The sequence below is a fragment of the Ochlerotatus camptorhynchus genome, unplaced genomic scaffold (genome assembly GCF_037179485.1).
Source record: "Ochlerotatus camptorhynchus isolate MF236.1 unplaced genomic scaffold, CSIRO-AGI_Acam_v1.1 ptg000136l, whole genome shotgun sequence".
Taxonomy (NCBI): domain Eukaryota; kingdom Metazoa; phylum Arthropoda; class Insecta; order Diptera; family Culicidae; genus Ochlerotatus; species Ochlerotatus camptorhynchus.
The window spans coordinates 1,593,681-1,620,319 of NW_027040626.1; the positions used below are offsets into that span (position 1 = coordinate 1,593,681).

The 26,639-nt window shown below is 40.1% G+C and overlaps 2 protein-coding genes across 2 annotated transcripts; one reads left to right on the top strand and one right to left on the bottom strand.

Annotated features, from left to right (window-relative positions):
- The first annotated feature begins 17,750 nt into the window (after positions 1–17,750).
- On the top strand, positions 17,751–19,179 carry LOC135700408 (uncharacterized). The gene is made up of 3 exons (XM_065220899.1): positions 17,751–17,936; positions 18,102–18,616; positions 18,676–19,179. Exons 1-3 carry the CDS (start codon positions 17,814–17,816, stop codon positions 18,803–18,805), a joined length of 768 nt encoding a protein of 255 aa, XP_065076971.1. The 5' UTR covers positions 17,751–17,813; the 3' UTR covers positions 18,806–19,179.
- Position 19,180: 1 nt separating this feature from the next.
- Positions 19,181–19,937, bottom strand: LOC135700409 (ATP synthase subunit C lysine N-methyltransferase). The gene is made up of 3 exons (XM_065220901.1): positions 19,831–19,937; positions 19,396–19,772; positions 19,181–19,331 (listed from the first exon to the last, which is right to left on the bottom strand). Exons 1-3 carry the CDS (start codon positions 19,934–19,936, stop codon positions 19,185–19,187), a joined length of 630 nt encoding a protein of 209 aa, XP_065076973.1. The 5' UTR covers position 19,937; the 3' UTR covers positions 19,181–19,184.
- Positions 19,938–26,639: the final 6,702 nt, after the last annotated feature.

Here is a 26,639-nt window from a genome sequence, read left to right on the forward strand (position 1 = left end):
CAAAACAAACAGAAAGAACAGCCTGTTGGTACTTGAGTGCACTGTGGGTGAGAATTTAGAGTTGGAGTAATTTAATTAATTTGCATTCAATTTAATTTAATTAGGGAAAAGTTTTCCAGTCGATGTTTGTGGTACCACGCGTCTCCATAGTTTAGCCTCTTATTTCATGGAAGCATGCTTTGTTGTAAGTTAAGTATCCTTGTTTAAAAAAAAAAGTGTTTCGCCGACATTGTTGTTAGGTTTAGAACACGGCAAAGTGGTCCCAACTATAGTCGCTGTATTCATAGTCTGGCGAATACAAAAACCAAAAAATGGCAACCTTGAATTTGGAACCAAAATACTGCCACCACGGAAAAATATTGGAGTTGAACCTGGGGGTAAGTCACTCTGCCATCTTGTGTCTGTGCTTATTGTGGGTCATGTGTGTTTTTGGGTGTTGGAAAGTGTTTCTTCGAGTCGATCGAGCTGTCAAAACATCAACCGAAAAAATATGCTTACTGGCAACCATATCCTCGACCATAACAAAACGCTGAAAATGACGGACCAGCGACTCCTTTGGTTAATGCAACAAAGTACATCACTATCGAAGATATTCGAGGAAAATGGGAAAGGCGAACTAAAACAGCTAGTTCAATTCATAAAAATGTACAAAATTCAGCTCTAAAAGACAACATACCATAAACGGAACACTACCATTAACAACTACAAGAAGCACGATCACAGAGGCAAGGTGGACGGAACCCGGTAGTGATCTAGAACTCCAAGCACCTTACTGTTGCTGTGACACTCTCAACCTATCAAAATGAATTCATCGGAGCATTCTGACGGATCCAGGCAGCCTTTTCCACTTTTTGAAATTGTAATTTATTTAGTCAAACATAATCCTGGTTGAGACGTTCACTTTTTCACTACGTACAAGCAACATATAGCACACGACAGTGGCCACAATACGACCACTCATTCCCAAGGATCATCCAACCATTCCCTCCTCCACAGTTGAGATTGATTACATTGCGCAAAAGAAAAGAACTCGCATTCACACGCACAAAAGTGCCCAGGTCCATCGGATTTCAACGAATCACGAAACGCTGCATTGCCAACTGTCTACATACCAGTATCTAGCTGTCTTTTCAACCCTAATCCTCGCCATAATTAATGCGCTCTCGTAGGTCCGATCGTATCCAGTCATGATTATTCCAGGTCGTGGAATACGGTGAACGTGTCACTTACCGTATCCCGAGTGGTTTTCTCCATCGAAGTCCGGTTGGCAGTGATGCCAGAATTGATGAAAATTATCTCATTATTGGCAGTGATGCCAAAATTGATGAAAAAATTAGCTTTCCATGTGACGGAAGGGTGTTTGAAGTGTGACGAAGGGTGTTTTTGTGGGTGTTAACTCAAGGTGGCAGAGTGACTTACCCCCTGAGTTGAACATAACTCTTTGAATATTGGTGAAAAAGTTAACAAGTCAGCTTTTTGCATCGTCGCAAAAATTAAATGCATCTATAAAAATTGCATCAGCAACTGGTGGATGAACATTAAAAACATTGCTTTGCGAGTTGCCTTATGATTTTGCTGTGTCTGGAAGTGTGCAGTATAGGTTAATATCACCATACAGAGCTGAAGCTTTAATTAATTTACGATTCATTCATATTTTCAGTTGCACTTCGATGAATATGATTTGAATTTGTCACCAAGTGGAAACATATTGAAGTTAAGTGATCCAGTTGCTGTGCTGAAACCCGTTCCACAGTTTCGAGAGAAAAAGAAGTTGATTTCCTTTACTGATGGTGATGATAACCGACTTCCGAAAAGCTGTGATGCAAGTAGTCAGAATAGAACAGGGGGGATTTTATTCCGTCTTCAATATTTTCAAATGCAATGTATCCTATATTTACTAATACATTTTATTGCATCGGAAGAAAAGCAAAGAAGAGAACCGGATTCTAAAAAGAAAACTTGAGGATGTGAAATGTACGACAGGCAAGGATCAGTACCAGTTGCTTACCACGGGAATAAAAAAAAAAGAAGAAGGGTCTATGCCTAGGGGCACGAACGGAAGGTTGATGTAGGACCTCTAGTAGACGGAACAAATATGTTGATCATTTAGTTCTTAACTCCTTCCGTTTTTGAATTGGTGGCCGGTTGTTTTTCAAATGGTGTCCACACCAGTGCAAGTTGATGCCGACCGGATGACGGCGGCTCGGACGGCGGGAAACCTTTCGTCCGGTCGATGCGAGTGTTTTCGTCGTCGTCCGTCGTCTTCGTATTGGTGCGATGCGTGCTGTTTCACTCATATATCGTGTTCGACGCTTATTCGTCCGTTGCTCGAAAGCAAGTGACGAAGAAAACGATTTGGCAAGCGTTTGCTGCTTTTCTCCTCCCTTCTTTTCATTGGTGAAAAGATGAGCGGTCAACCGAGCATTGAGCTCGCTCATGTAAGCATGGGCAATGTGTTGTGTCCGATTTGTGCTCTATCGTTGCGTCAGTGTTTGGGATTCTTCGTTACATGTCTGAATTTTATATATTTTTTTAATATGACCCCCAGTATAGAAATTAAAGACGTAGTCCTATGTCAAAAATCAAAAATGGTTCAACGAGAGCATTATCGAAGGATTGCAGAACAGATTTGCTTGCGGTCATACTGCCTATGAGGCTGATCGAAGAAAAAAAAAAAACTCACCAGCAGAACACGTCGGGAACAGATGCAAGAGTTGCATCTCGAAAACGATGTTCTTGGAAAAGTTTTCGAGCTCCTTAGTCACAAAGTGAGCAATATTAAGGACGCAAACAGGCATTGTGGGTTGGTGTTTGATGAGATGGTCATCCAACACGGTGAAAATTTCAGCAACAACCTTAAGAAGTACGTTGGCAAGATAACCCTCCCCGGCCATGAAGGATTAGCAAACCACGTGATGGTATTGATTCTCTGCTTGACCGTCAAGCAGTTGAGTCCGGTTTTGGCTCGTTCTGTCGAAATGTTCGAGTTGCGGGTTTATTAGCGTCATCGCCGGTCGAATCGTGTGATGTGAAGGCAGCGCGAAAGTGGAGAACAGTGGTGAGGGTAGCTCGTGCGTACCTATCACAGGAACGCTACTCTTCCCACCGATGTTGGGTATGCCCAACCAGCGGAGATGAAGCGGACGAAAAAAGGAAGAAGAATCAAGGCCAGTTTGATGGTTTGAGTGGACGCGACACCGTGAGGAACGTCAGCGACATCGATGATTTTGCCGATCATGAAAATTCTGCCGGCCCAAGTGCGGCAAAAGTTAAGCTTCCTCCACTGGTGGTGATGAAAGTGCCACTCACCACGCTCATTGGCGATCTCCCATCGCTGGGCGTTGCAGTAGAATTCAAGCTGAGCAGGATCGGCACCAAGGTGATGCTGCGTACCAAAGCGGAGTATGAAGCAACCGTGAAGTACCAGGGCGGAATACTTCACACATGATATCCCCGGTGAGAAGCGCCCTTTAAGGTAGTCATCGGGGGCCTACGGAACTTCGACCCCAAGACGATCGAAGAAGAACTCAAGGACCGTTACAAGCTAGCCCCAATTGCAGTCTTCCGGATGACAAGGAGAGATGAAAACGTGAAGACGTACCCGGATTGTCTTTCCCGATGCATTTCCAGAAGGGAACGGTGACGCTCAATGCGTTGAAGGCCATCCGCACTATCCATCCAGACCAATGCTGCCATCGTGTTGACGTAAGCTGTCAGGCAGAGGCGAGATCTTCCAATGCCGAGGGAACCAACTGCAACCGAGGAGTAGATGTGGCTGTTCTGCCAATGCCTGCAACACTCCCCGACTCGTAAAGCTGCAGGTTCGCTTCCGGCTCAGCTTTACTCTTTGGTTGCACATCCAGCACAGCAATCTTGCACACAGGACGGCGAAGAACTCCATTGGCCATCACGTCCTGTTACCACCAAGATGATGCGACCTTGGGTCCATCCGTTACGTACGTTTTTATCCTCCACTATTTTGTCCGCCTCGAGACGCTTGGCAAGTATTCTTGTGTCCACCTCTTCCAGAACTGGTCAATAATTTGTCTTGCCATATCCCAGTAGGTACGGAAAACTCCTTGGGATTCAACCAGTGGTTTCCTTGCTCGGACAACCCCAAAAGAACTCAGGTGAATAAAGTGGTTCGGCGTCAGAGCCTCTTGTTCCGCTGATTCTAGAGGAATAAACGTTAGTGGCCGTGAGTTGATAATGGCACTGACTTCAGCAATAATCGTGCGTAGGGTTTCTTCGTCCGGGTTCCCCAAGCTTGACAGTGACGCAAGAGCAACCTTATCGGAACGTACAAGTCGCTCCCACACTCCCTCAAAGTGTGGAGCGGAGGGCGGGTTGAAGACCCATTTCGTTGTTGATGGCTTGGATTTCCTGCAGCAGCTCGTGACTAGCACCCTAGGAGTTCGTCCCATTGTCTGTATAGATCTCACTGGGCGCACCTCGATAGGCCACGAAGCGACGGATGACCATTTTGGTGGATGACTCTGACGGACAGGCAAGTGAACAAGGCCACCCATCTTTTCACAGTGCAAAATTTGGGAAATTTGAAATCATACGACACACCCGATGCCGCTCCAATTCGGCTGTCGACGCGCAGGACCTTTCTCTCGTCGGTAAACGGTGACAGCTTGGAAATCTTGCTTTATTTATCAATATTTTTGATCGCTGAGTTCTTGCTGAGCAGTACGGCGACTTTATCTGGGTAGGCTTGTACTAGACGCCAAAGAGCTGCTTCTGACCGCTGGATTTCGTCTTACCAGAAGCTTCCTGTTTTCTTGGGTTGCCCCAATCTGCGACGACAGGCATTGTCCAGGACTCGAATGACGTATGCCACGGTTCTTAACAGACGTTTTCACTTGGAGAAGCGACTGAAATCCACCAACTGTTCCATTACAACCTCTCGATGAACAAGGCAAGCACGTAACTCTTCAGTGGTTTCGATGGTTCTGCTGCATTCTTCTTCGGCCACTCTGCTTCCGGAGGACGTAGAAACTCGGGACCTTGTACCCATCTGGCTTCGGAGCTAAGGCAGGGACCTTTTCCTCACTTAGTCGCTTCATCGGCCACGTTTTTTTTTCGAGGGGATCCAGCGCCAGTCTTCACTGTCGATTTTGCCAAAAAATCTCCCTCACTCGGCAAGCGACGAACTGCCGATAACGTCTATGGTCGGATATTATCAGGCGAGCACAGTTTCCGAACAATTTGTAGTGAATGAGCTTCGGTAATGGTCTGAGGCGTGGAATGGACAAAGCCTTGAGCGGCGCCACCTTCGCTTTTGCTATCACGAGGGCGCAGTGAACTCTCCCCTTAATCTCTGCCCGTAGATATGCTACGCAGGCGTATGCATCCTCACTCGCATCCGTGAATATATGAAGCTGTAGCGGACCAACCTCGATCGACGAGAAATCAGAAAAATACGAGCGGCTGATACGTATCTTTGAAAGCTCTCCAAACTCAGCAATCCATCGATGCTATTTTTCTAGGAAATCTCCAGAACCTTCTTTATCCCAGCCTGCCTGGGATCTCCAAATATTTTGTTTAATGATACGGCCGTGGACTAGAAAATGTGACAGCAGTCTCAGTGGGTCAAAAACGCTCATGACGCACCGTAGCAAGTTGCGTTTTGTCGGCGTCACTTTGTCTACGTTAAGATCCACCTCGTACGTAAACTGGTCATCGATTGGGACCCAGGACATTCGCAGAACTCACTCAATTGTTCTCTCCTTGCTCGATAGCCTTTGTATCTTGAGGTCCCGGATCCCCAACTCGTCCAAGAACTTCTGCAGAATTAGAAAGCCAGTTCCTTATGGTGAATCCTCCGTTAGCATGTATCTGATTTACCTCTAAAGCCACTTCGATGACTTCATTCTCACTGTCGAAACTGTCCAAATAGTCATCAACGTAGTGTTTGGATACTATTGCTGTGGCCGCTCTGGGGAAGGTTTCCTTGTGCTCCTCGGTATTCAAGTTTTTAACTAACTGGACCTGGCTCGGTGAACAGGTAGAACCAAAAGTCCCTACATCCATTATGTATACTTGGATTGGATGCGAGGGATCCTTCCGGAACAGGAACCTCTGTGAGTGGATATCGCCAAGCAAAATGCGAAATTGGTTAAACATTTACTTCAGATCGCCACAGACTGCAACCCTTCGCTCACGGAACCCGAATAGGACCATCAACAACGGTGTTAGGAGATTGGGACCTTTTAGAAGCATACTGTTGGAAGAGACCACTCCTGCCTTCGCCACAGCGTCCCAGATGAGACGATTTTTCCCTGGTTTCTTCGGGTTTCGAACTGCTCCTAATGGTAGATACCAAACTCTATCGGGCTTCGCTGAATTCAACTCTTCCAGGGTCGTCAGGTGTATATAACCACTCTGCAAATATTCGTCGATCTGTCGATGAACGCTTTCACGAAGTTCTGGATCAGCTTTCATCCGCCTCTCAAAACATTCCAAGCGCCGCTTCGCCATACCGAAGCTATCGGGAAATTTGAGGTGATCGTAACGCCAGAGAAAGCCTGTTTCGTACTGCTTATCGACGCGCCTGGTTGTCCGCTCCAAAATAGAAAGGGCACACTTGTCGTCATTGGAATCTGGACCTTTGTCAGCCGCAACTCCTACGCTATCCACAGAGAAGAATTCTTTCACCATATCGTGTAGCTCCTCGTCTTGCGAACGCACACAGATGTGAAGGCTCACCTTGACCGAGCTGTCGCCTTCCTCTGTCATCCCTGACAGCGTCCAACCCAGCCTAGTTTTGCTGGCAAAAGGGTTGCCCAGTTGACTATCAAACTGGCATTGTTGGAACTGGTTAGTATTCCAGGGGAAACTGATTCGTAGCTACTAAAAGGTAATCCTTCAATCCCAACTCGTCGTAGTTCAGCGACTGCCGAGGTAGACTGAGATTCTTCACCGTGCGCGTGTCATTTAGCACGAACTTCCCAGGCTATGAGACACCTCTTTTCTCGACTGAAACTCGTTGAGATTTTGGTTCGTAGCGAGTGACGTTGCTTGCCCAGCGCATACACAGCGGTAGATCTTCACCATCATCGATTCCCAAACGTTTTGCTACCCAGTCCTCTACCAGAGTCATGTTCGAACCATCGTCCAAAAACGCGAACGTTTCCACCGACTTTCCCTTCCAGAACAACCGCACGGGAAGAAATTTGAACAGAACGGATTGCTTTGGGTTGTGGTGTGCATTCACCCGCTCACTGGTTTCACCTGCAGTGCCTGTTGATTTCGGTTCTTCTTTAGTGATCTTGTTCTGCTTATGAAGAATTGCATGAAGCAGCGGATGATAAAGCATCTGGCATCCCTCCGTTCCACAGATTGTTTGCGTTTTACACGGTCTACGACCATGCTTACCAAGGCACGTGCGGCAGAGGTGATTGTCCAGCACGAGCTTCCAGCGACGTTCCGTATCTATCTTCTTGCAGATCGTACAATTCATTACCTTGTGCTGTGGTTCCTCACACGTCAAACACAAGACCGGCGAAGGTAACTCCTGCTTCGACGATTGATTTTTCTTCGTTGAATCTTCCGCCGAATGAGCGTTTAGGTAGCTCCTTTCCCGCGCCTTCTCACTCTTGTTCGAATTTGCCGACTTGTTATCAGCAATAACGGTGACGTCAGATGCTGTCACGAAGAGTGTGGACAAGTACCTACTCCGAAAACGTACGAAGGTCTACTGCTGGAAAATGCCGCTTGTACAAAGGCCAGTCCAGGTGAAGCTGCGCCGGGACCTTCTCCACCAACTCTTGCAATAACAATGGGTTGCACATATGTGCCACTTGGCCCGCCACTTCGAGGTGGTCGCAGAGATTCTGTACAGCCATCCCGAACGTAATCAATGTTTCTAACCTATCTGGCTTTGGAGCCAGCACCTCTCGCACTTTATTCGGCAAATTGTGAATAATAAGCTCAGGGCGTCCAAATAGCATATACAAAGTGGACAACACCTGAAGAACGCATGCCGGTAGAAGCATCCGACTCTTGACTGCTTCATACGCCTTAGCTTGCAAAGCACGCTGGAGTCTTGCCAGATTCTCCACATCGGTATAGCCATACGCCGTAGTGGAGTTGAGGTAGGCACTGTATAATAGGGGCCAGTCCTCAGGGCCCCCTCTAAACGGTGGCAAATCCATCGGCATTAATTGTCTCGCCAACAACTGCTGCTGCGTTGGTGTCACTGGTTGGTTGATCGTTCAGTTTCGTTCGGATCCTCCTCAGAAAAAGACGTTGTTTAGCCTTTTTAAGCTGCAATGCATATTTTATTAAATCACGCTTAATTGAATTTGTTTTTTGTTGAATAATACTTTAGATACTTTAACGTAAGTAACTAAAATAATAATTAAAAATGAATTTAAATAAATATGCTTTGCAGCTTAAAAAAGGCTAACAACGTCTTTTTTTCTGAGGAGGATCTGAACGAAACTCAACGATCCAACATATGTAAGATTAAATCGAAGACAACATATCAAGAAGACTGGCAACTCTTCCATTTTCTCAAACGAATTGGATAGCAAAGGTTCCATCCTTAGAAGAAAGGTTTGTGCATTTGCTCATTTTTATATGCGTTGTTTCCACCTTCGCTCAAGCACATCACTACTGTGTCTGTCGCTCAGATTCAGGCAAAGTTGCCAGTCTTCTTGATATGTTGTCTTCGGTTAAATCCACCTTCGGATTAACTTTTCATCATGCCGGAGACGGAGTGCAATGATTGCAAGATTTGTAAACTTTCCAACAGCTTGGATAATATAGTCTATTGCTCGATGTGTGAAGAGTGGATGCATTATGGATGTGCGGGAGTCGATGGCAGCGAATGGCGCAAGGTGAGAGCTTGGAAATGCGAAGCATGCATCGCATCGATTTCCAAACCCCCTTCACCACTAGCCTTTCCCGTGACGACAGCAAGTGTAATTCCACCAACTACGTCGCTGCCAAACGTGACTATCTCGGCTGTTGTGACTAGTCAAGCAATATCTCCAGGCGCTGTTGCTGGTATAGTCGCTGATAATGTAATCAGCCCCATCAGCAGCAGCTCTACTCAATTTTCGGAGAAAACGAAAGCTACCCTTCGTCAGCTGCAAGAGCATCAGGTAATTCTTGAAAGAGAGATGGAAATACAGCACAATCTGGAATTGGAGAGGAAAAAGCTGCACTTGGCGTGGTCGATTTCGAACGCGAGAAGAAAAATCATGCACAGTGAGGAAGTGGATATGTCCACGATGACGACGATTGTCGAGCAGTCCGGCGTCGGACGGGTAGAAGAATGGATGGGAAGGGTGGATTATCAGTTAGCAAATCTGTCACTCGTTCAACCTGTGGTGGCAGAGGCAACGACACCAGCTATCCCCTCGTGCTATGCACCGCCTACGTCGATAACCGGAATGGCTGCGAGCGCTTCGTATCATCAATCGTTTATTCCCGCCCCTGGGGCTAACATCAGCGCTCCACAGATGTCGACGGTACTGTCTATCCCATCCTTGGGGGCTCCAGCAGTTGTGCTCTACAGTTCCGCACCATCCGTTCCGGTCTCAGCACAAGAAATCGAGCATTGTAGGGTTCTAGAAGTGATTCCGAAATGTAGAGTTATGACGTCGCGGTCGATGGCAGCAATGAGTATGCCTTCAGTTCCAGCATTCCAAGCGTGCAATATGATCCCAGCAATGACGTCACTCTCGATACCAGCGATGAACATGCCTCCAGCACCTGCACTCCAAGCTTGTAATACGGTACCAGCTATGACTCAGCCACGGATGTTTCCCGGTGTAACGATAAATGCAGTGTCGACTAGTGCTACGATGCCATAACTTTCGTCGGTTTATCAACCACTTATCACAGGTTATCCATCTTTACAAAGCCAGCCGTCATTCTCGGGTCAGCACGCGTACGCGTACCCGTACCCGTATGCATCAGTTACACCAAAGCAGCAGCAGTTGTTGGCGAGACAATTAATGCCGAGGGAACCAACTGCGACCGAGGAGTAGATGTGGCAGTGCTGCCAGTGCCCACAACAGGTATCCTTTAGCGTTAGCGTTAGCGAAACTCACGTCTCTTCTGAAATCCTCAGTTAGACTACTTTCAGGAATAATGCTGGGGAGTAAACATTGGTTCCAATCTAAACAAGAGTAATAGAAGCACAAGTCCCCGGCAAGGTGACGGATAACCTTAGTTTCACGTACCCATTTGCAAATAGTAGATGTCGCCACACAACATAAACAAAGGGATTGCGAGTTTATTATGTTCGTTGTGAAATGAAATAATCCAAACAAATTGAAACCGATTGATGGAGGTTTATTTTCTTAAATAATCAAATGACAATAAAAATACTTTGCTGTCTTCTATTTTATTTTGCTCTTGAATATAATCAGCCTACAGATTTTTTTTATTATAGTGGTGCGATAACGGCTTGCCATGGGCCAAATGGATAAACAAAAGTTTACTTTCCTGTCTTTCTCTTTTGTTGTTTTCTTGTGTATTCTTCTGACATGCAAGACTTCTGAAACTAAACTGAAAGTACTCATTAATCACCACAAATATTTCAACGTTGGAAGATATTACGAACGGCTTGAAAATAGAATCCTAATGAGCATCTGCAATATCTTGATAAAACTGTGCATTGATTTTTATTTAAAAATCCGGCTAGAGGAATATGCCAAAAACTTCGGAAGCATGAAGAATTCTATCCGCAAAAACCTTACGAAATTGATTGTATTTCGCGGTGAGTAGCAATTTTGCTGGGTGATGAGAAACATTTTATAGATCCATTTAAAATTGAAGAAATGCATAAAATTAAATAAACTAAATCAAATAAGGGTCTCACAAAAAATATTCATAATGAGCTTCTAAACCGAATAAAATAAAGCGATAATCTTTTGTTACACCCGTCCGTATCATTAACGTTATTCCTCACCAAACTTGAAGCCAAAACTTGAGCCCTAAATTTGTATGTTCTATTATTTAGTTACACAGTTATGGGCATAGTGACAATGACAACACAAATACCATGAAGAGCTCTGAAAAATGTAGCGATCATATAAGTGAAGTGATTGTTCATCAGAATTTTCTAGAAAATCAGCTAAAATTGAGCTCATAGATCCGCTGTAGCAAGATATTTAAAATTCAGTCAAATTGAATAATAAATCACATATATAGCTGATGAAGAATGAATTTTAAACTTTAATTTTGTTTACTGTACATCATTTCCGCATTCACCCTTTTCAGATAACATTTCTGAAATTTGTGAGTTTGACAGAACCATTAGCACCAAATTGTCGGGGTACACTGGCAATATACTGGAGCTGTCAAGTTGCCCCCGAGTTGCAGAAGCATGACTGTCGCTATTCCCGGCCACGTCCATCTTTACCATAACTAGGGATAGAGAAGGAATTGTTGATGTAGTACCTACTTAACAAGAGGCCACCGACTTATCGACACCCTCATAAGTGCTACGGAGTTGGAAGGCTGGGCAGGGTATTCGGTTAGGATTCACCTCAAGTTGGCGATGCAACCAAAAGTATGTATTGTTTATTTGTTGTTTATTTAATCTCTCGATAGCCGGCTATCGAAAGAACATATTCATTTTGTTTAGTGATCATGATGTTGAAGAGTCATGACGGAGAGCTTGGGATTAAATCCATGATTTTCTGCTCAGTAAGCAAAATCGATCCCTCCAGGGTCATCGAGCATCTCATAATGCACAGCGCTTCGCGTCAAAGTACGAATATGTGGATGAACTATCTATTATTGAATAACTATTATTTACGATAATTACATGAAAGAAATAAAATATAAACTACAAACAAAACGTGACTACTAAAATCTCAAAAACCTATTCTCACAAATATATTTCACGCAACCAGGATTCTCAAAACCATTAGACGCTATAATGATAGTCTGCACATGTTAGACACAAAAAGAGGCCAAAAAGCAAGCGTCCGACACACAAAACCCGCCAAATCCACTTGCAGTCACAATCAACGATTCTACGAATTGCGAGCACTCACGAATCACAAAACCGCCGATAGCGTCACTTCTGAAAGCGAAATTGACAGTCTCTATGCGTCAAACACCTACCCTCCAATCTCCTCCCGCATCCAGCAACACGAATCTCCATTAAATCTAACGAATTCAAAACTCCGAAATGTATGCAACTTTTCTTCATGATACAATTTTCTGCCTATCTTTTCAAAATTTACTAGAAGATCGTTACTTTATTGGTGAGAAGTTTCTAATAAGCCCTCCCAGTTCCTCTGTATACAGAACAAATCTGATACTATAATCAGAATTGCTCAGTCTGCATGAAGCAGCCGATTTCATCAAGGAAGTTCTATTAACAACCAAGAATTAATCGTTGGAGGCATACTGAAGCATTATGAAGGTGATATGTGTCACTATGGAAAATCATCATCGTTGCAAATATTAAGAAACTAGTTGGTCCGTGGACGCCGTGGCGCCCGTTGTAGTTTGTTTTGTTAGCGAATAACACTAGTTTACAGCATTTTTGAACTCGGCAAGGTGATGATCATTTCCAATGCAAAATCCTACGCTGAATTCAATGCCGTGGTCAGAAAAAAATAAAGTAGAGCCATTTTTGAGATATACAAAAATTTTGATTTTTTGAATTTTGGACAAAAGTACGATTACTAAAATGTCAATATCTTTGGAACTAGTGCACCAATTTTAAATATTTTTTTATGAAAATGAAGCTAAATAAATTTGATATCGTTCACTAGAATATTATGTTTTGATTAAAAATTTAATTTTGAAGTCATTTAAAAATTTACAGCATTTTTTTTTATTTTTCCTGCGAATTTTCCATAAAAATCTTGTTTTAATCAACATTTTTAATGGGATAAAAAGATTCAAAAAAATCATTCCATAATTTATTCTTAAAGTCCATTCAAAACCGGAGAAAATGAGCCTTTAATGGATGAAATCGGTTGGAAATTGTCGAAGTTATGAGCATTTTTGTAAAACACTTAAAAATGTTGCTGAAATACAAAAGCTTTAGAGTTCCTTTTCTAGGTGTCGTTGTAAGCATCCAAATCGCATGTAAAGTTTTCATGGGAGATTCTTTTCTCTACATATCAATTTGATTAAGGCATATCAGGATCTAAAACCGAGTTGATACAAAAGAAATTTATTTAGGTTTTATTAAAAATGATCGAGAATCGAATGACTTTGTCTTCGATGTTTTGAACTTGTTTCTCGAATCAGAAACCAACAATAGTCACCCATCATTGCTTCATCCCAAAACCCTTGGTAACGACGTTCCATCATCTTCATTTGTTGGTGAAAACGTTCGCCGTGCTCATCACTCTCGTCACCAAGATTTTCCGGGAAAAAAACCATGTGAGAATGTAGGAAATGTATCTTCAAAGACATATTCACACCTGTGTTCAGTGAAATAAAAGGATTTGAAATTAATTATATGTAACAAACACAATATTTTTGATTTATACCTATTTTCTCATTATTTTTGAGCAATTCATCGACGGCTTCCTCATAATCTGGGCTTCTGAAATTTCCTAAAAAGGTTGTGACAACACGCTGGAACGATTTCCACGCTTCTTCCTCATCTGGTGTCAAAACTGTATTGAATGCGGAATCATTGAGCAGTTTTTTGATCTGTGGGCCAACAAATACACCTTCCTTTATCTTTGCGTCAGATAAATTTGGAAATACTGATTTCAAGTACTGGAATGCCGGCCCTTCTTTTTGCAACGCTTTGATGAAATTTTTGAATAGCCCAAGTTTTATATGTAGTGGTGGAAGTATTACGCGTTCTTTTACCACAAGAGGATCATTTTTAACGTTGTCTTTACCAATTGTGAAATTATCCCGTTTTGGCCAATCTTTTCGGACGTAGTGTTCCTTACGAGCTCGACTGTCCTTTTTACACAAAAAACACATATATTTTGTGTATCCCTGTTGCAATCCAGTCAACAAGGCAACCACTTTAAGATCGGAACAAATTTTCCAATTGTGTTGATTGTAATTTATCAAATTGAGCAATAGAGCCATTGATTCATACGTTTCCTTCATATTAACGGCATGAGCTAATGGAATAGAAGGTTTCTCATTCCCTTGATGCAGTAAAACGGCTTTCAAGCTCAACTTGCTGCTATCGATGAATAAACGCCATTCAGCTGGATCATATGGCTCACCAAACTCTTCAAACAAGCCGTTTACGTCATGGCAAAAACATGCCTTGTCCTTTGTAGAATAATATTTGTCAAATTTCTTGTGACGATTCCTGTGACAAGAAATTTTGACCTCCTTGCTCAGCATGTTGTGTTCTTTCAAGCGTGATGCCAGCAATTCGGATTTCTCCTTCGATAAGTCGAGATCTCGCACCAAATCATTAAATTCGGATTGTGTAAACAGTTTTGGGTTTCTTTCCAATTCCACCTCGAAGTCTTCCTCGCATTCCTCCTTGAATTCTTCCTCACTTTTTGTAACGGTCGATTCAACAGAGGGCGCTCGTTTCCGCTTTGGATAAACAGGATACGGGACCGAACTTGAATGTGGAACAGGTTTTGTCATAGAAGCCACTTGTTGATACTCAACTGTTTTGTGACGTCCTTGTTGCTTAACTTTTGTCAAGCAGAAATAACAATCCGTTGCATGACAAAACGGTCGACGCCATATGGTGGGCATGTCAAAGGACAAATAGCGACTGACAGATAACAAATAAGTGAGTTAGTAAGTACGACATTAACACTTATCAAAAATAGATGAAGTAAGATAATGTCGATCAGGAAAGAACAAAGCACTACCATGCTGTACATAAATTGTTTATATGAAAGTTATTCAAAAAATCAATTTACCTTGCGCCTGACATCCACCTAGCCAAGCACGTTTTGCACGAACTACATAATACTTTTGGAATCCACGGTTCGTCAAAGTCTCCAGGATCAATTTTAAAATAAAACCTGTATGCAGTTTGCAACGAAGCAGTGAAATTGACCGATTTTGTAAATATATAGTTGCCACACGCGTAACAAAACTTTTGAGGATCATTTTTACACTTGATTTCACGTTTTGTCGTATTCATCGTTAAGCAATGTTAAAGAAAGAAAGCTGTCAAATTGAGTTGGTTGCGTTAGGCTCTCGCCGAGCGGTCTCACAAACCCTAGCGTAAATTATATTGTTGAAAATATCCCATTTAATTTTGCGTGACAGCTGGTAGTGTTAGTGAAATGCACCGTATGCGTACACGTCCGCAGAAAGGCTTACTGGAAGTGGTGCATGAACCTAGGAGCGGGGCAACGGCCAATCTTGGAACATTCAATTTCCATGATTTTACAAAAAATTTCATAACTTCGACAATTTCCAACCGATTTCATCCATTAAAGGCTCATTTTCTCCAGTTTTTAATGAACTTTAAGAATAAATTATGGAATGATTTTTTGAATCTTTTTATCCCATTAAAAATGTTGATTAAACAAGATTTTTATGGAAAATTCGCAGGAAAAATAAAAAAAATTCTGTAAATTTTTAAATGACTTCAAAATTGAATTTTTAATTAAGACATAATATTCTAGTGAACGATAGCAAATTTATTTAGCTTCATTTTCATAAAAAAAAAGATTTAAAATTGGTGCTCTAGTTCCAAAGATATTGACATTTTAGTAATCGTACTTTTGTCCAAAATTCAAAAAATCAAAATTTTTGTATATCTCAAAAATGGCTCTACTTTAATTTTTTCTGACCACGGCATTGAATTCAGCGTAGGATTTTGCATTAGAAACGTTGTTCAACCACTAAAGTTCACACTTTTTATGTTGTTTTGTAAACTAGTGTAATCGTTCCATAAACTTGCTGAAATGCTCCATAAACTACGTTGCCTTCAGATTAATTGTCCTATTCATGTTTTTATGAAATCTGAGGGCTACGCGGTAATTGAGCGTTTCTCATTTATGGAGCAATTATTCGCTTTAAACGCTGCAAAAACCTTTTTCCAAAGGCATTGCATCGATGTTTAGGAAAATATAATTAATTAAAGACGAAAAAAAAAACTCCTACTGAACCGTCGAACTGCAAACTTGCAATCATTACTCAACCATTTGGTGAGAAATTTCAAATGCTTTGGAAAGTTATAACTTGTACTTTTCATCAGCACCAGAACTTTTGAAATTCGTCAATATGTGTTATGATTTTTCAAAAGTTCGGCGTCTTTTCACAAAACCTGCTCATGTTTACATTACATTAAAAAAAATTTCTGTCACGCAACATTTTCAGGCCTAAAATTCTAAGGCCAGAAATCACGATTTAAAGATTTTAATTAAAAAAACCAAAGGACACGAAAAAAAAGCGTTTCTATGACTTCCAATACAACATTTGTTTCGAAGGGGAGGAGGGAGGATAAAAAATAACCAATTTAAGCGTTACGTAATTTGCGAATGAAACCTATGGTACTTAGCATCAAAAACAAAAAATGTTCCTACGGCCAGGAAAAGGAATTTTTAAGATTTTTACACCAAAGTAGGCATTGAACGTTCCTACACTGATTTGATCGGTAGCATGATTAAAAAAATATTAAAACATTAGAAAAAAAATAAAAATAAAAAAATATTACAAACAAGAAAAAAAAAATGAAATATAAAAAAAAATATTAAAAATAAAAAAAAATATTTAAATAAAAACAACATATTAAAAATATATAAAAAACACTTACAAAAAAAATAAAGATAAACCTATTAAAAATAAAAAAAGAAAATTTTTAAATATATAGGGGAAACGCTCCTATAGTTGCGGTACGTTAGAAGCGTTAGGTTCCTATAGTTGTGTACGGAGTCTCCATACACAACTATAGGAACCTAACGCTTCTAACGTACCGCAACTATAGGAGCGTGAGCCGACGTTAAATTGAAATTTGAACTATTCAAACTAACAGGATCCTACGGTTTAAAAAAGGATACACCAAGTCAAATCAAGGAGGTGTGTTGAAATATATTTTCCTTTGGGTCGATCCCACTTCTTAACAGCACTGCATCTTCCATACTGTGCTTCCGAGCGAGAGCTTACAAGTAAACTAAACCTTGATTTTTTTTACAGGAGTCAGAGTTTTTCAATTACTGAAAAACTCGGTTAAAATTCAAATGACCGTTATTCGCAAAGATTCGATAAAATCGACAGATAAGTGTGTGAACCAAAAGGTCATCATAAACACACGTGTTCCGTTATTAACTTTTTTTTTAAATTAGTGTTTCCTGCGCCAGTCCACTGTTGTCCATTGTCTGTATTTGGTTTAGTGACATTCTTATTTTTCGCGGGCAACACACTATTTCAAAACTACCCAAATTTGGGTAGAGTCTATCCAAATCTCCCAAAACTAAACCTACCCAAAAATGGGTAAAGTATGTTGGGAGTGACAAGTTGAAAAATTAAAAAAGTCGATCGGTTTCATGTCGATGTTGTCCATTTGTCAACTTGTCACTCCCAACACAGTTTACCCATTTTTGGGTAGGTTCAGCTTTGACCGATCTGGGTGGATTGTACCCAAAATTGGGTAGTTTTGAAATAGCGTGTAGCGCTGTGTTGCCACAGTTTACATTTCACTCATTGCATCGTAAGGTGAGTAATCATTTGAACTCACGCAGCCATTTTCCATTTATTCAAAAAGCAAGAGAAAATAGGCCCTTTCGAAAGCCCGGTCCCCTTTTTGTTCATTAATTTATCAGTTGTGTGCCGGTATGCTACTTGTTTGTTTGGGTTTGCCAGTGCATTCGTGCTTGTCTAGGAAATAAAAACAGAAATCATTTTTAGCAGTAAATTTTAGAGGCAAAATGAAACCATTTGTCGTAATTCGAAGACTTGAGGGTCAAGACAACTTGCAGTGCCAAAATGTCGTGAAGGATTTCATTATGGCCGGTGCTTGGGATGCTTTTGTATCATGTCTATTCCGAGAGGTATAATTAAGTGAAATGGTGCTGGGCATTGATTGTTGTTGCTCGGGGGATTCCCTTTTGTGTAGGAATTTATCGATTTTCTTGTTTAGAGTCTGATTAGAATATCTAGTCTTGCTTGAAAGACATTTGATGTTTATGTGAATTGAACTGCACATTTTTTTTCAGATCACACTTCAGATGGTTGTTATTGTATGGGCCATAATGTTTATTTTCTTCGGAATTCCACTCCTCATGTGCTGTGTAGCGATACCGGTGGTGGTTGGACTGATTATGTTTACTACGTACGGGAGTTACTTCAACAAAGCCAATGAACTTGCCATGAGAGGGGGTAGTAAGTTATGCTGGGTTGCTGAAATATACGAGCCACTTGTTTACAATGGCTTAACGAAGGGTTGGGAGATAGATCAGTTCTATGATGACGTTCCGGAAGGAGACAAAACGGAAACCAGCAAAATGAGAAGGAAGATTGTGGGAACCATAAGCTGCAAGAGTCATCTCATAATGGAGAGTTCCGGATGGATTTATCGACTGGCGGTTTGTCCAAAGTACCCATTCAGAGAGATTGCTGAGCATCTGATTATTAGGGTGCTGCAAAATGCCTGCGATAATCAACTATTTACGATAGAAACGGTTACTTCCGAGTGTGATGAAAGCATCAGAGAAGTGTACCTAAAATTGGGGTAAGATTGCGAGAATGATTCCTTTGAATGTTGCAATTCTATTCTATTTTCATTTTCAGATTTACTTTGAGACTAGTGTATCACAAACAAATAATTGGAAACACGTTGAAAGTTATGAAATCGCAGCTTGGAATTGACCCTATTGAATGGAATCAATACAGAGAACAAATCAAAGTGGAACTTCAGTAAACACCCGTGATATCTGATATTAATCAGGAGCTGTGCGAGTAATTTAACAATTGTTTTGTTACAAATTCTTCAATGTCTTCATAATTGGCAGCAATATTTTACAATTTTAGTGGATCAGTGTAACGCTGTAATCTAAATGTATTTAATCAAGACTCAGATTCAGTATCTCTCGCGTATTTGAAGGGGGTTAAATTACCATTTACAATTAACACACTCTCTCATTCTAGCAACGTTCATTTAGCAAACTCGAAACGAAATTATCGCAAACCCATTAACTGTGCCATTTTTGGTAGTAGTTGAATATCTCAAATTTACTTTTACTAACAATATATCTAACAAGTCTATCTACAATATACAACAACAAATATGTATTCCCATCTTATTTCACTTTCCGATAAACCCAAACGGAGTCAATTCCGTCTTCTATGGTTTTTGTTGGTTGCAAGGTTGGGAATGGGAATCGACAAGCAATTATTGTTGATTCTGGTTTTGCTTCAGCTTTAATTTTTTGCTCTAAATCCGCCATCTAGAAAAAATAATAAGCATCATCATGAAACTCACATCTATTTCAAAATCACCGGTTAACTTACCATCTGTTCCACTCCGAAGATCACTATGTTATTGTATCCGGATATGTCATACTTCCATAAATCCTTACGGAAGAATTTCGTCCGTCCGAATGCACCGTCTTTCAGAGCCGCCAGTCTGGAGTAGTATACCAACCAGGGATTCAGTTCCACCCCATGCGCTTCCACTTGAAGTCTCTTGGCAGCAGCAATCACAATCCTGCCATCGCCGGAACCAATGTCCAACAGTTTGTTGGAACCCCCAGTCTGAGCCCGTCCTACCGATGACAGAACATTTTCAATCTGCTTCGTTGTTGCCGGCACGTACGGAAGGCAGTGTTTACGCAACGCCGGTGCAACGAATGGATAGCAAACGATGGAAAGACCGACCGCAATGCCACCTTAAATCGAAATTGTTGAATTATGGATGAATTGAGGTGTTCTCGGTGAGTCGCCTACCTGTTACTCCGATTAGTATTTTACCCGAAAGGGACTTTTTCTTAGGGGCATCGATATTTCCCGTAACACCGAGTGTCGTAAGTGCGTTCAGTTCGTTTGTTGACATTTTCGATAGCTGTCGCGTTTTTATTTAACACATATTCTCCGAAAAGCAAAAGTAAACAAGGTGTCTAGTGAAGTGTCAATCACAGTTGATATGTCAAAATGTACTCGCTGTCTGGCAACCAATATTGGCTGCGTGCTTTATGATTTATTTTTCATTTGAATCTAAGATAAGATCAGACAACTTGCCTCTTTTTTCACGTTCACCGCTTATGTTGAAAGTTGCTCAAACCAAATCAAAACAAACAGTCTTAATGGTAGTTTTTACTTCACTAATAAACTTCAAAATCAACCAATCAGCGACTGGATCACAAAGTGGATCCAAATCTATTCCGAGTTGACCAATCTTATCTTAGGTTTGAATTATACACGGTAAGAAAAAAGTACTCAAAATTGGCTTCCTTTCACGCAACACGTGGCTACCGTTGGGCTACACGCTTTTTACAACTACCAAAATTTGGGTAGAATCCTCACAGATCGGTCAAAACGAAACTACCCAAAAATGGGTAAACTATGTTGGGCGTGACAACATCGAAATGAATCCGATCGACTTTGTTCATTTGTCAACTTTTCACTCCCATCATAGTTTACCCATTTTTTGGGAAGGTTCAGTTTTGACCCATCTGGGTGTATTCTACCGAAATTTGGTTAGTTAAAGAAGAAAACTCAATTTAGTGTAATCCTGATCAAGAATCCATTGAGTGAAAATTACCTCACCATCAATCGAATGGAATTGGTAAAATTTATACCATTTTATTACCCAACGTTGGAAGACAATTTGTATGATTTTCCATTCTTTAGAATGGAAATCAGTGAACGAATGGCAACCAAAGTAAAATTAAATTGATTTGATTCAATTTAATGGAGCCCAAACGGAGGCGATGGAGCACACAAAAATGACAGCATCGACGGCAGCGCAGCCCGCATAACATAATCGTAAACAATAAAAGGATGATTCACAGTATCATCACCATATCACCATAAATAAGTATATCTGGACGATTCTAGTCAGCGTGTATAAAAATGATAAGCATATAATACCATGAATTGTCCTGAAGATACCATATATTGGCGGTTAAGTATAATTACCATTCCATAAGGTTGATATTTTAGAACAAAATTTCAGGTTTACTGTAAGACATATAGCTTTTTTATAATCAATTTTAAAATCATAAAACTATATGTCATAACATTCTGGGACATTTGGATTATTTAATTTGGTTTTTAAAAGGAAAGTAAACGTTATACTCTGTAAATGGTTTATTGAGGTAATTTAACATTCTGGTGTATTTTCTAGTTATATTCAAACGATTTAATTCCATAAGGGCTTACCATATCCCATATAGCTTGTATTTATTCCTTTTTCTTCGATCAGGGACTATGACTGATCTTAACCTTACAACTACTGACAGTATGGTACCATTATTTAAGTGGTCTGCTAATATAGTGGTACCATGTTGACAGTAGATGTGCGATCGAATTCAGCCACTAATTTATTCTTAAGAAAAGCCCACCTTCACTCAAACACAAAAGTAAATTTTCGAAAGAAAAGCTTTCAGCATTTTAAGCTTTATTAATTAAGCTTTACATGATATTTAGATTCCCAATCAACTGTCAATTCTATGACCGCGCCTTGTCCGTCTGTTTTCGGGTGTATTTCAGGCATTTGCTTATCAATCAGGTTCAGCCTCGATCCAGCTCTTCGCTGCCGTCGCCCAGAATATCCTGTGAGTCGATTTGGTTGAAGTTTCCATTTCCAGCCTCTGATAATGCTACGAAAAATGCACCCATCATCTCGAATAACCTGAGAGATTGTCCCGAACCCTGCCATTCTCAGCAACTTCTGCTGGTACAATAACAGAATCCTGCGTAATCAAATCCAGCGATACGATGATATTTGAGTATTTGGCTTCTGCTTCAGGTGCAGCTGTAGATAGATCAGCTAGAAAATCTTGCGATTTAATGACAGTTGAGTCCCCAGCTCTGTCTACCACTAATAGGTACACGTAGCCGATTCTTGATTCTCCTTGTGCTGCTTCAAGAGAATCTTGCGATACGATGATCGGGTCTTCAGCTCTGTCTGCAAGCTTCTCCTTGTCCTTAAGTGCAGCTTGCAGCTAAAAATTTAAAGTAAACATTATTTATGGATTGTTCATTTTTTCTTACAAATCAACTAACTTTCCAACGCACGCAATTCTGCTACGTTCAGCTCATACGCAGCTTGCACTTGTTGGCGTTTTTTAGCCCGGAGTGCGGGATTCTAGAATTGTAGATTTTTTGTAAAAAAAAATAAGGTGAAAAAATTATATAATACTCACTTTTATCTTGTTTTGCAACAGGTAGCTGAAGTTGCTTTCTCTTTGGTGGTATTGTTAGGCTGGTTTTTCAATTTCTGCGCTAGCTTGTCAATGAATGCCACTCAGAAATTTTACCCTTTGTGGTGTCAGCAGCAGAAAATCGAACGATGCTTACAATTACTAAATAAAAACTATTTGTGGTATCAGCAGCGAATCGCAATATGATTTACATTATGAGTGTGCTCATAGTTTGTGTAGAAGTATTTGTTCAATGTTATGAACATGAGCATAAACGTCACCACTTAACATTACAAGCCACAAATAATATTTGACATACAGTAAACAATAACAATAATCCACGCTACTTGGAAAATTTATCTTAACGTTATTGCTTCTGTGACCATCCAATTAAAATTAGGTAGCGTTTACGAGCTCAAAACATTCTGAAGTAGATTATAACACATTATTCCAACATTCTATGGGAAAAAGTAACTGCATGCTGTATTGTTAATTTGGGATTGAATATGGTATGTGATTATTGAGGAAGACCAGTTTGATTGTAAATAGACGATGACACATATAGTAACGATATATTTTATGTCAAATTTATAATGAGTACTTTTCAGCAAATAGTGTTTGATTATGCGGGAGGCTGCTATGATTTTCATCCAAAAATAAGTTAAAAATACGCAACGGTGAAAACATTACGATTGGGTACTCTCAACTGAAAAATGAGTTCTTTTTTACTTTGAATTGCAGCTTGTTTTATTAAAATGAATTTTATTAAAAATATATTTCCGAGGGGATTGAAACTAACCCATATAACATTTCATTTAATAGATTTCGATAAAATTTGCCTCTTAAGTACGATAAATACGATTCGTAATGAATAACAGGCGCCAGCAAATATCATCCGATTTCATCTATTTTTAATCGATAATCTTGGATAAGTCGAAGTTATGCCAGTTTATACCTAAGAGGAAGAGGAGACATTACAGGGGCGAAAACGAACCACTTTTCTGTCAAACGTGAACCAGCTTGTGATTGGTCGATTTGAATTGCGTAAGATAGAGATAGAGATAGAGATAGAGATAGAGATAGAGATAGAGATAGAGATAGAGATAGAGATAGAGATAGAGATAGAGATAGAGATAGAGATAGAGATAGAGATAGAGATAGAGATAGAGATAGAGATAGAGATAGAGATAGAGATAGAGATAGAGATAGAGATAGAGATAGAGATAGAGATAGAGATAGAGATAGAGATAGAGATAGAGATAGAGATAGAGATAGAGATAGAGATAGAGATAGAGATAGAGATAGAGATAGAGATAGAGATAGAGATAGAGATAGAGATAGAGATAGAGATAGAGATAGAGATAGAGATAGAGATAGAGATAGAGATAGAGATAGAGATAGAGATAGAGATAGAGATAGAGATAGAGATAGAGATAGAGATAGAGATAGAGATAGAGATAGAGATAGAGATAGAGATAGAGATAGAGATAGAGATAGAGATAGAGATAGAGATAGAGATAGAGATAGAGATAGAGATAGAGATAGAGATAGAGATAGAGATAGAGATAGAGATAGAGATAGAGATAGAGATAGAGATAGAGATAGAGATAGAGATAGAGATAGAGATAGAGATAGAGATAGAGATAGAGATAGAGATAGAGATAGAGATAGAGATAGAGATAGAGATAGAGATAGAGATAGAGATAGAGATAGAGATAGAGATAGAGATAGAGATAGAGATAGAGATAGAGATAGAGATAGAGATAGAGATAGAGATAGAGATAGAGATAGAGATAGAGATAGAGATAGAGATAGAGATGATAGAGATAGAGATAGAGATAGAGATAGAGATAGAGATAGAGATAGAGATAGAGATAGAGATAGAGATAGAGATAGAGATAGAGATAGAGATAGAGATAGAGATAGAGATAGAGATAGAGATAGAGATAGAGATAGAGATAGAGATAGAGATAGAGATAGAGATAGAGATAGAGATAGAGATAGAGATAGAGATAGAGATAGAGATAGAGATAGAGATAGAGATAGAGATAGAGATAGAGATAGAGATAGAGATAGAGATAGAGATAGAGATAGAGATAGAGATAGAGATAGAGATAGAGATAGAGATAGAGATAGAGATAGAGATAGAGATAGAGATAGAGATAGAGATAGAGATAGAGATAGAGATAGAGATAGAGATAGAGATAGAGATAGAGATAGAGATAGAGATAGAGATAGAGATAGAGATAGAGATAGAGATAGAGATAGAGATAGAGATAGAGATAGAGATAGAGATAGAGATAGAGATAGAGATAGAGATAGAGATAGAGATAGAGATAGAGATAGAGATAGAGATAGAGATAGAGATAGAGATAGAGATAGAGATAGAGATAGAGATAGAGATAGAGATAGAGATAGAGATAGAGATAGAGATAGAGATAGAGATAGAGATAGAGATAGAGATAGAGATAGAGATAGAGATAGAGATAGAGATAGAGATAGAGATAGAGATAGAGATAGAGATAGAGATAGAGATAGAGATAGAGATAGAGATAGAGATAGAGATAGAGATAGAGATAGAGATAAAAGAGTAAGAAGTTATTTATGTTACCACTGTCACAAAAGTCAGACACACTTCTTTCTGACGTTTAAAATTTATTCACTGGTTGTCTACCAAGTCCTCCACAATACCTGAATCGAAGATACAAAATTTGTTGCTGCAAAAAAAAAATGAACGAAAATTTAATAGAATAGTTATGCAGAAATTTCTGTTTCATTTGTTTGAGAGCCCCCCCCCCCTTAAATAGAGCGGGGGTGTGGAACCATCATAAGAACCTTTCCTGGCCCCCTGCATACAAATTTTCACGCCGATCGGTTCAGTAGTTTCCGAGTCTATAAGATAGACAGACAGAAATTCATTTTTATATAGGGGAAATGAATTTAATGTTGGCCTAAATTCCCTAATTTGGGCCCACCCATAAATTCAGCAATCGACTAAATTTTCAATAGTATGTATGTATGTATATACAATCCAACTTCCACTGTCCGGCAGTGTTTTTATGGAAGAAAAATGTTTGCAATATAATCTATTATTATTATACTGACCTCATTGCAAACAATTTTAGCCCGGAAGTTGAAAGGCGATAGCTCTGTTGAGATTCAGTAACCCATTTCAGAATGCCTGGTCACTCACGTCCATTCCGAGGTTACTTTCACTTACAACAAGCCCCGCATACACGTAGTACCGATATAAAATGTATATTGGTACTGCGTGTACACTTCCATCATCAAAGCAATTCCTGCTTTGTAGATGGCACGTATTTAGTAGGATGCATTTCATATTTTTATATCTAGTTGTAATCAGTTAGATCTCACCGCTTATGCATTGAGTCCTCGACGTGGAAGCATCGTAGTCTAATCTGCAAAATCATCTTTCCCGGTTATTGTACAGGGGGGCAGAACGCCAATACTAAATACGTAAAAGACACGGCAAACGTTGCTTCCGAGAGTGGAGGCGTAGCACCGAAACATGCTAGCACGACGCTATAGCAACACAACTATTCAAACAAAATTCTTGCCCGGGAAATTTCACAATAATTTACAAAATTAAAACACTGATAAATGAATCATGATGAATCTATATACACATGATAATAATGAAAACAAATGACTTTTTTTCCTTTGTACAAGCCAAACAGCACGCGGAAAACTCGGAATTTGTGACAGCGAAATTAAAACCGACCGTTTGCGGGCAGAGCCTACTGCGCACCTCGACTAAATTTTCAATAGCGACCAAAAATATCCATTAGTACCGTCCCAATGACGCGTTCATCTAAATAACATTGATAAATAGCAGATTTTAAGCGATGGGTCCAATCTTAGATCCATAGGCCAACATTAGAGCCATTTTCCCAATATAGATTTTCCCTCCTTGAAATCCTGTTTCCTTAAATCCTCTGGTTTCTTACGACGTCATCATCAAATGTTTTTTTTTTGAATTTGCATCCGTCCAGATGCCGTAAATGTGCTGCTGTGTAGTTTGATGTCAATGGCGCTTGTTTGAGTTAAACCAAAGATATTTCATTAACAAGATATCCCACAAATCAATTCCTCGAACAGGGCAATGGATACACCACCCTTATGTGATCGCAGTGCCATCTCGTAAGTGCACATTGAAACTGTTGGGAGTCCCCCGCCAACTTCACCACGAGGGTTCAATAAATGACAGGTGTCAGTATGACATATGCCAGCGTGGACGTTGATGATCAGCCGAGGGAATAGGATGTTCGATGTCATCATCATTATATTGCGATAGCAAGATTCTCACTTCATTATGATTGCCTCGATTTTTAATCATTACCACGTTATACACATCTGAAACGCTTGAGAAAA